This window comes from Zea mays, chromosome 5 (assembly GCF_902167145.1).
Source record: "Zea mays cultivar B73 chromosome 5, Zm-B73-REFERENCE-NAM-5.0, whole genome shotgun sequence".
Lineage (NCBI taxonomy): Eukaryota > Viridiplantae > Streptophyta > Magnoliopsida > Poales > Poaceae > Zea > Zea mays.
The window spans coordinates 160,748,839-160,761,996 of record NC_050100.1 but is presented as its reverse complement, the minus strand read 5'-3'; the positions used below and the strand labels follow the sequence as shown (position 1 = coordinate 160,761,996).

Here is a 13,158-nt window from a genome sequence, read left to right as displayed (position 1 = left end):
TCCAAGGGGGTCACCCTCCTTTTAAAGGCGACTCTCCCTACTTGCGTCCCCAGCCGTCGCGGGCTGAGTCTTCTCCAACACGCTCCAAGGTCCTCCCCTGCAGCGCGGGGGCTGGGTCCCACACGTCATGCAAGCCGGCTCAGAGCAGAAGAAGCCAAACCGCCGTGCGCGGTGCGCACAACCGCCCAGCGGTTACAAGTGACTCTCCACTTTTGCCCAGACCAACGGGCGAAAGGGGCGGGCAGCCATGCAGGCGGCATGCAACCACGCCAAGTGGGCACGCTTCTTCGACTCCCAACACGCCCAGCATGGAGGCCCAGGCCCACGCGTCATGCAACCGGCGCGCCGAATGCTTCGTGCATGCAACTGCACCGCCACTTGCGCCACCACCGCGCCTCCTCGACTGTGGAACCAATACCGCGACTCGAGGCGACCCAGCGCACAACCCAGCAGCGCCAGCCTAGCGCAGCGGTCAGTGCGGCCAAAAATGGGCCGGCAGTAATGACGGTGGCAGGCGGGCAGGAGCAGCGGTCACGTCGTCAGCCAAGCTCATGTCCCATCCGGGGGCAGCGAGAGAACCCTCTCTCATGGTGTGAAGACAACGCGCCCGTGTTCCGTTCCTCGAACGGCTCGCGCAACGGCCGCCCCGCCAACCACTCGCCCTGTCGCATTAACTCCGCGGCGGGACAGACGACGCCTCTGGCAGGAGAAGCGGGCGACGCTTCGCCTTCGCCATAATGACCGCGTCAGTAAAGGTACGCCGCGTCGTTCGATTTCGTATCCTTTTCCTTTTTTCCTCTTTCTCTCTCTTGCAACAGGGATCGGGAAAAGGGGAAACCCCGAAAAGGATCCTTCCCCGTGAAGGAACCAGGCTCCGAGCCTCCCTACTGATCAGAGGTTCGAAGGCTGGCCCCTCGGAAGGGTTCGACAGCCGCCTCAGATCATGTGGGGCCTACACCCACTACTGGTCAGAGGTTCGAAGGCTGGCCCCTCGGAAGGGTTCAACGACTGCCTCAGGCTACTCGGGCTCCGCGCCCACTACTGATCAGGGGTTCGAAGGCTGGCCCCCGAAGGGTTCACAGCCGCCTCAGACACAGAGCGAGGGATGACCATGGGTACGTTCAATACATAACCAAGGCTCGGGCTGCGCTCCCGAGGTACCCTAGGACATTTCCGAGACCAGCGGGAACGATCTTGTAACGGAATCCCATCAGAGGGAGGCATCGAGCCCTCGGACCCCGTCGCCAGGGGACCGGGTCCGGCAGATCACCCGCAGGTACTTTTGGGCGTGCCTCTGGGCCCCTAGCCGACCCCTAACGAATGGGGCACGGACGTCCACTCGGATTACCCGCCTGCAGCTCACCGGAGACACCATGTTCGGCGCCCATCGAGGGCGACATGGCGCTTTCCCCCCTCCTCCTTGCGGAAAGGCGACGCAGGGGTGTATATAAAAAGGTCGAGTCTGTCCCTGATCGCCCTCTCGCCCTGTGCAGAGGCTCGGGGGCTGCTCTCACAAACCCGGCTCCGGCCGAACCGTTGACAGCGTCAACATACCAGCCCGAGAACTTGAGACCCGACCGTACACCCGGGCTACGGCCAGCTCGCATGAGGGAACGACCAGACCAGCCGAAGCATTACGCGAGGCATTAAGACCTCGAAGGAGTGAAACCACTCCTCTGAGGCCTCGGGGGCTACACCCGGCGGGTGCGCTCGCGTGCACCCACCGAAACAAAACGCAACCGAGAAAGGCTGGTCCCCTTGCAAAAAAGTGCGACGAAAGCCTCCAAGTGAGTGCTAACACTCCCTTCGAGGCTCGGGGGCTACTGTCGGGGACCATAATTAGGGGTACCCTCAAGGCTCCTAATTCGCAGCTGGTAACCCCATTAGCATAAAGCTGCAAAGGCCTGATGGGCGCGATTAAGTCAGGGATCAGCCCATTCGAGGGACTCGATCACGCCTCGCCCGAGCCTAGCCTCGGACAAGGGCAGCCGACCCTGGAGGATTTCCGTCTCGCCCGAGGCCCCCCTCCAACGGCGAATATATTTCCGGCTCGCCCGAGGCCCTGTCTTCGCCAAGAAGCAACCCTGACCAAATCGCCGCACCGACCGACCAAATCGCAGGAGCATTTAATGCAAAGGTGGCCTGACACCTTTATCCTGACGCGCGCCCCCCAGCCGGCAGAGCCGAAGTGACCGCCGTCACTTCGCCGCTCCACTGACCGGCCTGACAGAAGGACAGCGCCGCCTGCGCCACTCCGACTGCGGTGCCACTTGACAGAGTGAGACTGACAGGCAGTCAGGCCCGACCAAAGGCACCATAGGAAGCTCCGCTTCGCCCGACTCAGGGCTCGGACTCGGGCTAAGTCCCGGAAGACGACGAACTCCGCTCCGCCCGACCCAGGGCTCGGACTTGGGCTCAGCCCCAGAAGACGACGAACTCCGCTCCGCCCGACCCCAGGGCTCGGACTTGGGCTCAGCCCCAGAAGACGACGAACTCCGCTTCGCCCGACCCAGGGCTCGGACTTGGGCTCAGCCCCAGAAGACGACGAACTCCGCTCCGCCCGACCCAGGGCTCGGACTCGGGCTAAGTCCCGGAAGACGACGAACTCCGCTCCGCCCGACCCAAGGCTCGGACTCGGGCTCAGCCCCAGAAGACGACGAACTCCGCTTCGCCCGACCCCAGGGCTCGGACTCCGCCCTGGCCTCAACCGACGATCTCCGCCTCGCCCGACCCAGGGGCTCGGACTCGACCTCAGCCACGGAAGACAGACTCGACCTCGGCTTCGGGGGTGCTTCCACATCGCCCAACCTAGGGCGCAGACCAGCCACATCAACAGGAGGCGCCATCATCACCCTACCCCGAGCTGATTCGGGCCGCAGGGAACAAGACCGGCGTCCCATCTGGCTCGCTCCGCCATATAGGCAATGATAGCGCCCCGCATACTCTGTGACGACGGCGGCTCTCAGCCCCCTTACGGAAGCAAGAGGACGTCAGCAAGGACTCAACCGCTCCGACAGCTGTCCCTCCGCCAGGCTCCATCGCTCCTCCGACGGCCACGACATCACACCAGCTGGGTGCCAAAATCTCTCCGGCTGCCACGACGGCATGTACTTAGGGCGCTAGCTCTCCTCCGCTAGACACGTAGCACTCTGCTATACCCCCCATTGTACACCTGGATCCTCTCCTTACGTCTATAAAAGGAAGGACCAGGGCCCTCTTAGCGGAGGTTGGCCGCGCGGGGACGAGGACGAGACAGGCGCTCGCTCGAAGCCGCTCGCTCCCTCTCCCGCGTGGACGCTTGTAACCCCCTACTGCAAGCGCACCCGACCTGGGCGCGGGACGAACACGAAGGCCGCGGGATTCCCACCTCTCTCACGCCGGTCTCCGGTCGCCTCACTCTCCCCCTTCGCGCTCGCCCTCGCGCTCGACCCATCTGGGCTGGGGCACGCGGCGACATTCACTCGTCGGCTCAGGGACCCCCCCGGTCTCGAAACGCCGACACTAAGGACTGGACATAATTTGACTGTGGTAATACTTTATTTATTGCCTGCACATGGTTTGTGTTCGTATGATGATGGCTCATGGATCCTGCAAAAATATGTGTTAAGATTTGGAGATCCGTGTGGGCACTACCACAAGGTGCTCGTCCCTTGTGTTCTTGGATCTTGCATGCATTATGTCGTTTCTAAGACCACATTGGCGCAGGACTCCATGGTGTTTGAGGTTGCTGAATTGGATGGAGTAGCAATGATTTGTCACGCTAACAGTAAAAGAAAAGATTATTTGTTGGTTTTAAACGTTCGTAATTGCTACGAAGTACTATAATTTGTATGGAGCGCATCCAGTTTTTATTGATGTCTGACTTTAGTAATCACTCCATATTTTGATCTATCTGTTTTATAAGTTTGAGTTCATGTGACTTATTTTAGAAACTTGAGCTCACAAACTTCCTCTTATTTGATCACTGTATGGTGGAATTATGTAATTTTATAATCTCTGTTCGTTCAGTCCGTCGTTGTGAACTCTATTCTAATCGCTCCCTTCATTGACCGTGTTGTCGACATATTGGATGGAGTAAACAACAACTTCAGTTAGTCAAATAAAAAAATTATGGAGAGCGAAAACAATAAATAAAAAATCTTAAGATAATTTTGATAAATAGTTTACGTGAATATTATTGTGAGCCGTCGCAACGCACGTACAATTGACTAGTATGCATATATATATATATATATATATATATATATATATATATATATATATATATATATATATATATATATATATATAACACATTCACCGACTATTATATGAAACTATTAAAAAGTCAAAACAAAATTTATTTTAGAACAAAGAGAGTAAATAAAATAGGCAGACCCACACTGTGCCAACCCCACCCGTCAGCTCGTTCGTTCACCGTCACCACTCACAATCACTCTCCCCTGTCCACGATTAGCGAAGGTTCACTCCGTTAATCCCTAATCAAACGACCGCCCTCCTCTAATCTCTGCGCCACCGCTCCATCCACCACCATCCTGGAGTATAAGACAGCGGCCTCCCCTTCCCAAGCCCGCTGCTTGCCGGGCGCCTGACCTTATCTCCTCCTCCACCCCGAGATATTTCCACGTCTCCTCCGCCACCATGGAGTCCGGCCTCGTTGCAAGCCACCGCCTCCGCGTCCCGCCCCCCTCCGCCTCCGCCGGGCACCACCACCTCATCCGCCACCGCCACGCCCACGCCCCGGTGGCCGCTGCGCCCCTCCGCCTCAGTCTCCCGCGCCACCTCCCCCGGTCCACCCCGCTCCGCCTGCCCGCCGCGCTCCCGCTCCGCCACTGCCTCCCGCCCCTCCGCGCCGCCTCCGCCGCCGCCGCCGCAGTCCCAGCGCCCGGGGACGACGCGTCGCCCAAGTTCCTGGGCGTGGAGACGAAGACAATCAAGAAGATCGTGCCCCTGGGGCTCATGTTCTTCTGCATCCTCTTCAACTACACCATCCTGCGGGATACCAAGGACGTGCTCGTCGTCACCGCCAAGGGCAGCAGCGCCGAGATCATCCCGTTCCTCAAGACCTGGGTCAACCTGCCCATGGCAGTCGGCTTCATGCTCCTCTACACCAAGCTCGCCGATGTCCTCTCCAAGGAGGCGCTCTTCTACGCCGTCATCTTCCCGTTCATCGCCTTCTTCGGCGCCTTCGCCTACGTGCTCTACCCCATGCGCGACGCCATCCACCCCACTGCGCTCGCCGATCGCCTCCTCGCCTCGCTCGGGCCCAGCTTCCTCGGACCCGTTGCCATCCTCCGCGTCTGGAGCTTCTGCCTCTTCTACGTCATGGCCGAGCTCTGGGGCAGTGTCGTCATATCCGTCCTTTTCTGGGGGTTTGCAAATCAGGTACGGCTCACCCAATTCTATTACCGTGTCTCCTCTGTCACAGCTAACAATTTAATATTTGGTTCACCTGTTGCCAGTTCTCTACTGAAATGCTAGTGATTCATGGCTAGACATTTTAAAATTGCAAGTAGTAATTGATGCTTGCTCTGTTGTGGACTCTGAATGTCCCCTTCCCCCAAAAAAACTTTGGAATGGCTGGTGGGGACGTGGGGTATGGTTGTCTTTATGCGCAGAAATTAAAGGAGTTCTCTCCAACTTCAAAGAAAGGGCAGTTGATAGTTGTCCGATGTGGTGCTGTTTGTTTATTAATCTTCAGGTGCTTTTAATCACTGCAGATTACTACAGTTGAAGAGGCCAAAGAGTTCTACCCGCTGTTTGGGCTTGGGGCCAATGTGGCCCTCATCTTCTCTGGGCGCACGGTGAAATATTTCTCAAACATGAGGAAGAATTTGGGTCCTGGAGTGGATGGTTGGGCAATTTCGTTGAAGGCCATGATGAGCATAGTGGTTGTACTGGGTCTTGTCATCACCGGTATCTATTGGGGAGTGAACAAGTTTGTTATTGATAACTCATCTGTGCCCGTGGTTGAGCGGAAAAAGAAGGTTGGGCCTGGCAGATTTTCTTCTTCTTGTGTTTATGGATCTCTCCTTAACGGTTCTGCGAACATAACCTTTCAGGACAAGCCAAAGCTCAGCATGGGTGAGAGCATGAAGGTTCTGTTGTCATCTCGGTATGTGAGGGATCTTGCTACATTGGTTGTTGCTTATGGAATAAGCATTAACCTTGTCGAGGTGACATGGAAATCAAAATTGAAAGCACAGGTATGTTAATCTCAAAACATGTATTCTGACTGTTAGTAGCGCGCGCATACACACACAGTACAGTTGTCAATTAATTCTCTGCTGGTGTTTTGCAGTTCCCAAGCCCGAATGAATATTCTTCATTCATGGGCGATTTCTCAACTGCCACCGGCATAGCTACATTTACAATGATGTTGTTAGGAAGAGTGATCCTCAGAAAGTTTGGGTGGGGAGTTGCAGCTACGATCACGCCTGCAGTGTTACTCCTCACAGGAGTTGGGTTCTTCTCACTGATTTTGTTTGGTGAGCCATTGACTCCTCTTATGACCAAGTTTGGGATGACACCTTTGCTTGCGGCAGTCTATGTTGGAGCAATGCAGAACATTTTCAGTAAGAGTGCAAAATACAGTCTGTTTGATCCTTGCAAAGAGATGGCATACATTCCTTTGGATGAGGATATGAAGGTGAGTCTCCAAAAATTACCGATTCTCGTGTAGATTCATATCAAATGCATATATTGCCATAAATGACACTTGTATTGGTATGATTGCTCCAATGAGCAGAAAAATAATTACCTGATTACTTAACCTCATCAGAAAAGTAGGTGTGATCACTGATCAGCATATATCATAACTTATAGAACACGAGATTCCTATTTTTAATGGAGCCACATTAATTTCCTTGATGTTGGAAACAGGGACCTATATTAAATTTAGGTCTATGTGAAAGATATTGTGCTAATTTGCCTTTTACTCCCGTTGTACATGTATCTCTGAAACTCTGATAAGCGACTTAGCCACTTAGGTCAAGTGAAAGGCTCATAATCATCTACCAAAAGTCACGTAAACCTACAGAATAAAATTATATGCTTTTAGTGATCATGGCAAAAAAAAAAAACCTAATGTTCAGTTTGATGAAACCTTCACATTCATTTGTTCTCAACTCTTTCTGGTCATGATAACAGGTGAAAGGTAAAGCGGCTATTGATGTTGTGTGCAACCCCTTGGGGAAATCTGGAGGTGCTCTGATCCAGCAGTTCATGATCCTGTCATTTGGTTCTCTCGCGAACTCGACACCCTACCTTGGCGGAATACTCCTGGTGATTGTCCTTGCATGGCTGGGTGCTGTAAGGTCCCTCGACCTGCAGTTCTCTTCCCTGGCGAAGCAAGAGCTCGGCAGAGAGAAGCTGCTGAAAACGCAGGCCGTCGAAACGGTCGCCGAAGTAGTCGGCACTGGAAACGGTTCTCTCCAAGAAACTCTAGCTAGCGAGCCGTCTGCAAATGGCGCGGCCACCAAACAGTCGCAAGAACCTGAGAGCACAGCCTCAGAGAAATCAGGCCAGCAGTCTCAATAAGTTCTCCCCCCCAAGAAATTTAGCTAGCACGAGCCTTTGGAGGAACCGGAAGTTTCTTATCTGGAGCTACTGAAGAAGGCAGGAATCATGCCAGAAATAAGAAGGCCTGTTCTTCTTCTGTTGTTGTAGTGTTTTTGTTTTTAAACTTCGCCGTATCTGTAGCTGTTTGTTTCATTCCATAGGTATGAACTGTTTATGTTCGTTATTAAAATTTTGGGAGGTCTGCTTCATCGTAATCTTCATTAGCAGCTGGTCCTTGTTGTGAAAAAAAAATATTTTGCATGGTTTTGATAGTCATGGGTACCATATATCCAATTTATTCATATTCCTACTACTAATCAGTGATGTAGCTAGGACAAATACCCTTCACCGCAGGTCCACAACATAAAAGGCGGGCATGGTCATGGTTCAATCAGTGATCCGGAACTGTTTTTGTGTGATGACTAGAGAGTGGAACTGGGAATGTTTTTTTGCGTGACCGCAGAGATGTGTGGTTCAATTCGATTTCATGTAAAGCGAAGGCAGTTTTGATATGCCGTGAATCCTCTTGAAAGAGAGGCGTGCCTTCAGGAACTCCGACACGGTTTGTGCGTTGCTATCGTCTGCTTATGCCGTAGTAAGTTCTATCCCCTTCCGTTCCTGAAAGGAGCATACTACTGGATGGTACATGATACTGGCCGGCCTCCCTGCTACCACCACCGGTATCTCAGTTGTCTCACTGTGCTGACATGATTGCAACAAGGTCCGAGCTGGTCACTTATGGTGCGTTTGGTTGCGGGACAAACAGGACAGAACGTCTACTGGTGTTATCTCTCATCCCTCCAATTTTGAGGGATAACTGGGTACAACACTGAGATAGTCTTGTCTCAATCCTTACCCTAAACCAAACAACCTTATTTGAGGGATCGTTCTATTCCGTCCCGTCCTGTTATTGCAACCAAACGTATCCTTGTATCCCTGTAAATTTGCACAAGTGTTATACAAAGCATTGAACCCACAGTAGACACCGATGCTGGATACAATTAGGGAGCAAGGGTACCTGCACTGCACTGCAGTGCAGTGCACAGCCCAGCTCCGGAATCAACTGTTGAGCTGCTGGCTGCTAGAGCGAAATATAGGAGACCCCGGGTAGACCCGAAGTTAGCCCCCCCCCCCCCCCCCCCCCCCATATTTTGGTCAAATTCATGCTCTGCAGTCTACACCGAGATGTGGCGCCATTTAGGAGACCTGACGATACATAGCTATAAATGCTCTCGGAGAGGTAAATCGGATGGTTTCAAGAGTTAAAAAGAGTCCACAAATTCGGTTTTTGAAAGAGGCAAATCAGACTCGACGCGATAATGGAGGGAGGTCAGATGGACTTCTTTTTCCCTGTTATAAAATATTCACCAGTTGCAGAAAGCCCACAGGGAAATATTCTAACTGGGCCATGGCCAGGACTGAGAACAGGTTGCTGTGACGTTCTCCACGGCGGGGATTTGGCCCATCCACACTACGCCCATCGCCCCATGAGCGAAATGGACGGCGGAGATCGGCTGGCCGCAGATGGCGAGGGCCGAGGAGGGGAAGTGGACACGCGGATCCGTGATTTTTCCAGATCAGATCCGACAACTCGCCCTCCCGTCTTTCCCTCTCTCTCCTCCCACCACACCCGGTCGTCGTTGTCGCGGCGTGAGCGAGCGAGAGGGGAAAACCCAAAACCCTAGCACCCCCGCCCCGTCGCCGACGGCCGCCGGAGTAGAGAGATGGCGGTGGACGAGGTGAACTCGGTCTACGTCGGCGGCCTTCCCTACGAGGCCAACGAGGAGATGCTTCGCGACGCCTTCGGGTACTACGGCACCATCGTCTCCGTCAAGGTCCGACCCGCTCCTCTCCCTCTACTCTTCTCCGTTTAGTCACCTCCCGCGTTTGCTCTCGAGAGAGTTTGCCGGGCGCTGCTGGTTTGATTCAATGAAATGAGGCTGTGCTGCGGCCGCTGATGTTTTCTTTTTCCGAAATATGGTGGAAAAGGTTCTTCTCCTTTTTATAGGATCTTAGAGAGGGTCTCGGGAGTGGCTGTCTTACATACATACAAAAAAAAAAAGTAACAAACAACACGAGAACACGAACGAAAGAGAGGAGGTGGTGTCCGCCTATTCCCAGTTTTTGGTGGCTAAACTAATTTAATGCCAAGATGAATTGGGAAGTATTATTCTGAGATCTGGTTATTGTACTTGCAAGGTAGATGTTTGGTTTTCCTTTTGGATGGTTTTCCCCCTCATGGCATTAGCTCATTGGGTTCGATACCTTGAAGAATTGGTTATTTGAAGAGCTGTTCCAAAGTGGATATCAGTGGCGGGGCATGAATTCAAGGGCATTATAGTTTTATATGTCGTAGACATCTTGCTTTTCTTCGACTGAGAGGGGGTGTGAAGATGATGGCATCATCATTTGCAAATGTGGTGTATGGAATTGTCAAACAACTTACATAGTTTCATACAGAAAGACAAACAATCTGTTGGTTGTTGTACTTGTTTGCTAGTATGATTTAGCAGTTGATGCTTCCTAATGATATAACCAACTGTTTTGAGGCTGTGTGAGATTATATAGCTTTTGTTTTCTGATTAATTTGCGCATTCCAGGTGATTAATGATCATGCTGTCAAAGGCAAGTGTTATGGTTTTGTTACTTTCACTCACCCCAGAGCTGCTGAGCAAGCAATTGCGGGCATGGACGGCAAGGTATTCTGTATGCTTCCTTTTTATTTAAAACTCACTTGGCACCTCCCCCCTTATCTTGTGTTAAACATGTCTTTTTGTTTGGAACAGAAATTAGGCAACCGTATTGTTCGAGTAAATGAAGTGCGTACAAGAGGCCCCCGCGATTTTGGCCGAGATGGTTTCAGACGAGATCCAAGAAGGTATGGTAGAGATCCATACTGGGACAGAAGGGACAGGGAACGGAGCTATGATCGTGAAAGAGATCCCTACCATGACAGGGATAGTGATAGATCCCGTGAGCATGATAGAGAAAGAGATTATGAACATGGTGGATTTAATAGAGAAATTGACTATCCCATGGACCGAGATCGTGAAGGAGATGAGAGACGTCCTAGAGAACATGATCGTACAGCAGAAATGCATAATGTGGATTCAGATAATGACAAAGATAAGGAACATGTATCAAGAAAAAGGTTCAGGTGCCATGTTGATTTTGTTTTTTTATAGTGGACTGACTACTGTCTATTTATAAAGAAAGATCCAGATTTCAATGGACTGACTACTGTCTATTTATAAAGAAAGATTGTACCACTATGTGAAATATTTCATGGGTGAACTATAATCCTTAGAAAAAAACTGATGCATTTACTTTCCTTATGTTCTGTATGCAGCCGCCCAAAAGGTCGTGATAGCAGAGATTTATCAAGTTCCAGTGATGGTCTTCAAAATGATGTAAGTGCATCTTCTTTCTGTGCTATTGTGAATGACTGTTCCTGACTCTTTATATCAGCTCCTTTCTTATTTTGGTAAAATTTTCATTTCTCCTTTTTTTGTATATCAGGGAAAACATCAGTTGGATAAAACTATTCAGATGCGCGAGGACCTTGAAAATGAGGCATGACATTTCCTTAACGACCTTGTTCTGTGTTAGTTTGATCTGGGAACCATAAAATCATGATGGATTTATTTCTTTGCCAGAATCCATTTAAGTTAACTTGCCTACATTGCCTTTGGAACATAAAGATGAAATCATTTTAAATGCAAATATCTCTACTCCTTTAAAGCATGATTTTCGACTGTCGTGCTTCACGCGTGAAGCACGTATGGTTATTCCTCTTTCCCTGGATAAGGCTTTATCTCACCAGAGTCAAAACTAATCCAGCTATAAATTGCTCGCATTCCTATCGTTCCTATCTCCTCGTATGGTTATTCCCCCTCCCTTGGATAAGGCTTATTTCACCAGAGGCAAAACTAATCCCGCTATAAATCGCCTGCGTTTCTATCTTTTCGCGTGTATCGATATTCCCCTCCCTTTGGATAAGGCTTATCTCACAAGAGACTACTAATTTCCTATTTTTTATAAAGCATGGTATGAAATTAATCAAAGTTCTCCAGGCTTAATGGATTTAGATTTATAGATATTGATGACCTGCAGCATGAACTCAATTGCCTTTGCATGGTATAAAAAGTTGAATTTATAGTCCCGTTTAGGATTTATCTTTTGCTTGATTTCTATAGAAATTTTCTTATTTAGCTCAGTTTTATTCTATACACTGACATGCTTGGATATCTCAGATGACAGCCATGCATTGATTACTGAATGAACTGTCCTTTTTTTTCTCAGAGAAGCTTCACAATTAGTTGCCTATTGCATTACAATATATAGTATTGATCTTTGCAGCTAAAGTTATACTGTACATGGGATCCACGATCCAAGAACCATGATAGACTGATAGTGTACTCAGCTACTTTTTATATAGCCATGGGTGACTTTTGTTCATGAATTAACTGTTCTTTGTGTTTTTATATTATGAGCTTTGCAGGTTAACCAGATTAAGGATAAAATATCTGGGAAAGAACAGCACATTGCAGATTTGCAGAAGAAAGCTCAGGTGATCTATGTCATGATTTTCAAAGGATTCTGCTGTCTTCATTTGCACCGTTAGTATATGAGATAGCCACCGTTTGGCCATCTCTTAGTCTCAGTTGGGACGATGAGTTCTGATGATAAGTCAAATGAAACATTTTTCGTGTCAAACTGCAGAAACTAGAGGATGAACTGGTTGCCGCACGGAAAGTATCTTCAGAACGACAGTTGGCGGTTACAGACGTATGTGCTCTTCACTTGTTGACTGCTTATTTATGCAAGATGCAGTCGGAGTCCTGCAATGCCCTTTTCTGATGAAAAACGTTGTATATGTGCAGCTGTACAAACATTTCCTCCAACTTCAGGACTACAATGATAGGGTCAAAACAGCTGAACAGAGGCTGCAGGTGATTTCTCATCATTTAAGTTTCTTTCGTTTCTCGAGTTCCGTGGTCTTGTAACAACCGTTAGTTTTTTGTCGCGAACAATTATTCTGTCGTTTTGGATTGCTTGTGTGCTGACCCTGTCTCTCTCTCTCTCTGTTTTGGTTCTAGTCTCTCGTTGATGCTGCCTTGGTCGAGCTCGACATGGCCGAAGATGCTACTACCAGAGATGGCTCGATGTACGAGAACGGCGTGCTTTGAACACCCAACTGCCATGGGTTTGTGTGGTTGCTGATTTGTTAGATTTGTAGTTTGCGTCTGCCATGTAATAGAACTGCATTGTAACTAGAAACAGGAAAAATGTTGTGTAAGGGTCGGAGAATCTGCTGTCGTGGTCCCTGAGCCCGGATTTCTCTTTCGAAGTTGGATTCATTAACCGGCCTGATTATTCCTGATACCGTATGTTTTGAGCGTGATACTTGATATGTCAAGCACGAGCGCGAGCAGCCCTTCCCCCACCTCTAGATGTGAAGTAGTGCTGCTCTGCTAACTGATCAGGGAGGAGATTAGGAGAGGAGACCAGACGAGACTCCAAAAGTCTCTTGAAACGGCAGAGCAGAGCAGGCCATCTCTGATTTGTATCTGCCGCCTGCCACAATTGTTTTCTACG

General features: G+C 50.0%; 2 protein-coding genes across 3 annotated transcripts; both read left to right on the top strand.

Annotated features, from left to right (window-relative positions):
• The first annotated feature begins 4,476 nt into the window (after positions 1-4,476).
• On the top strand, positions 4,477-7,873 carry LOC100272602 (uncharacterized). Its single transcript, NM_001399132.1, has 5 exons — positions 4,477-5,385; positions 5,721-5,987; positions 6,063-6,206; positions 6,302-6,649; positions 7,150-7,873. The coding sequence occupies exons 1-5, from the start codon at positions 4,642-4,644 to the stop codon at positions 7,537-7,539; spliced, it is 1,893 nt and encodes a 630-aa protein (NP_001386061.1). The 5' UTR covers positions 4,477-4,641; the 3' UTR covers positions 7,540-7,873.
• A 1,271-nt stretch (positions 7,874-9,144) lies between these two features.
• Positions 9,145-12,981, top strand: LOC100303796 (uncharacterized). 2 transcript variants are annotated; one of them, NM_001165430.1, is made up of 9 exons: positions 9,145-9,395; positions 10,161-10,259; positions 10,347-10,711; positions 10,910-10,970; positions 11,080-11,133; positions 12,062-12,130; positions 12,283-12,348; positions 12,444-12,512; positions 12,660-12,981. In NM_001165430.1, the coding sequence occupies exons 1-9, from the start codon at positions 9,285-9,287 to the stop codon at positions 12,747-12,749; spliced, it is 984 nt and encodes a 327-aa protein (NP_001158902.1). In that variant the 5' UTR covers positions 9,145-9,284; the 3' UTR covers positions 12,750-12,981. The 2 variants fall into 2 exon arrangements, with proteins under 2 accessions (NP_001158902.1, NP_001148482.2); NM_001155010.2 differs by having other exon boundaries at positions 9,188-9,395; positions 10,347-10,717; positions 12,660-12,920.
• The last annotated feature ends 177 nt before the right edge of the window (positions 12,982-13,158 follow it).

Bases quoted from the DNA above. Each gene is read 5' to 3' on its own strand.
- LOC100272602 (NM_001399132.1), top strand. From the start codon at position 4,642: ATGGAGTCCGGCCTCGTTGCAAGCCACCGCCTCCGCGTCCCGCCCCCC. The intron at 5,386-5,720 runs GTACGGCTCACC...TAATCACTGCAG, and splicing joins TCTGGGGGTTTGCAAATCAG to ATTACTACAGTTGAAGAGGC. The intron at 6,650-7,149 runs GTGAGTCTCCAA...TCATGATAACAG, and splicing joins CTTTGGATGAGGATATGAAG to GTGAAAGGTAAAGCGGCTAT.
- LOC100303796 (NM_001155010.2), top strand. From the start codon at position 9,285: ATGGCGGTGGACGAGGTGAACTCGGTCTACGTCGGCGGCCTTCCCTAC. The intron at 10,718-10,909 runs GTGCCATGTTGA...TTCTGTATGCAG, and splicing joins GTATCAAGAAAAAGGTTCAG to CCGCCCAAAAGGTCGTGATA. The intron at 12,513-12,659 runs GTGATTTCTCAT...TTTTGGTTCTAG, and splicing joins CAGCTGAACAGAGGCTGCAG to TCTCTCGTTGATGCTGCCTT.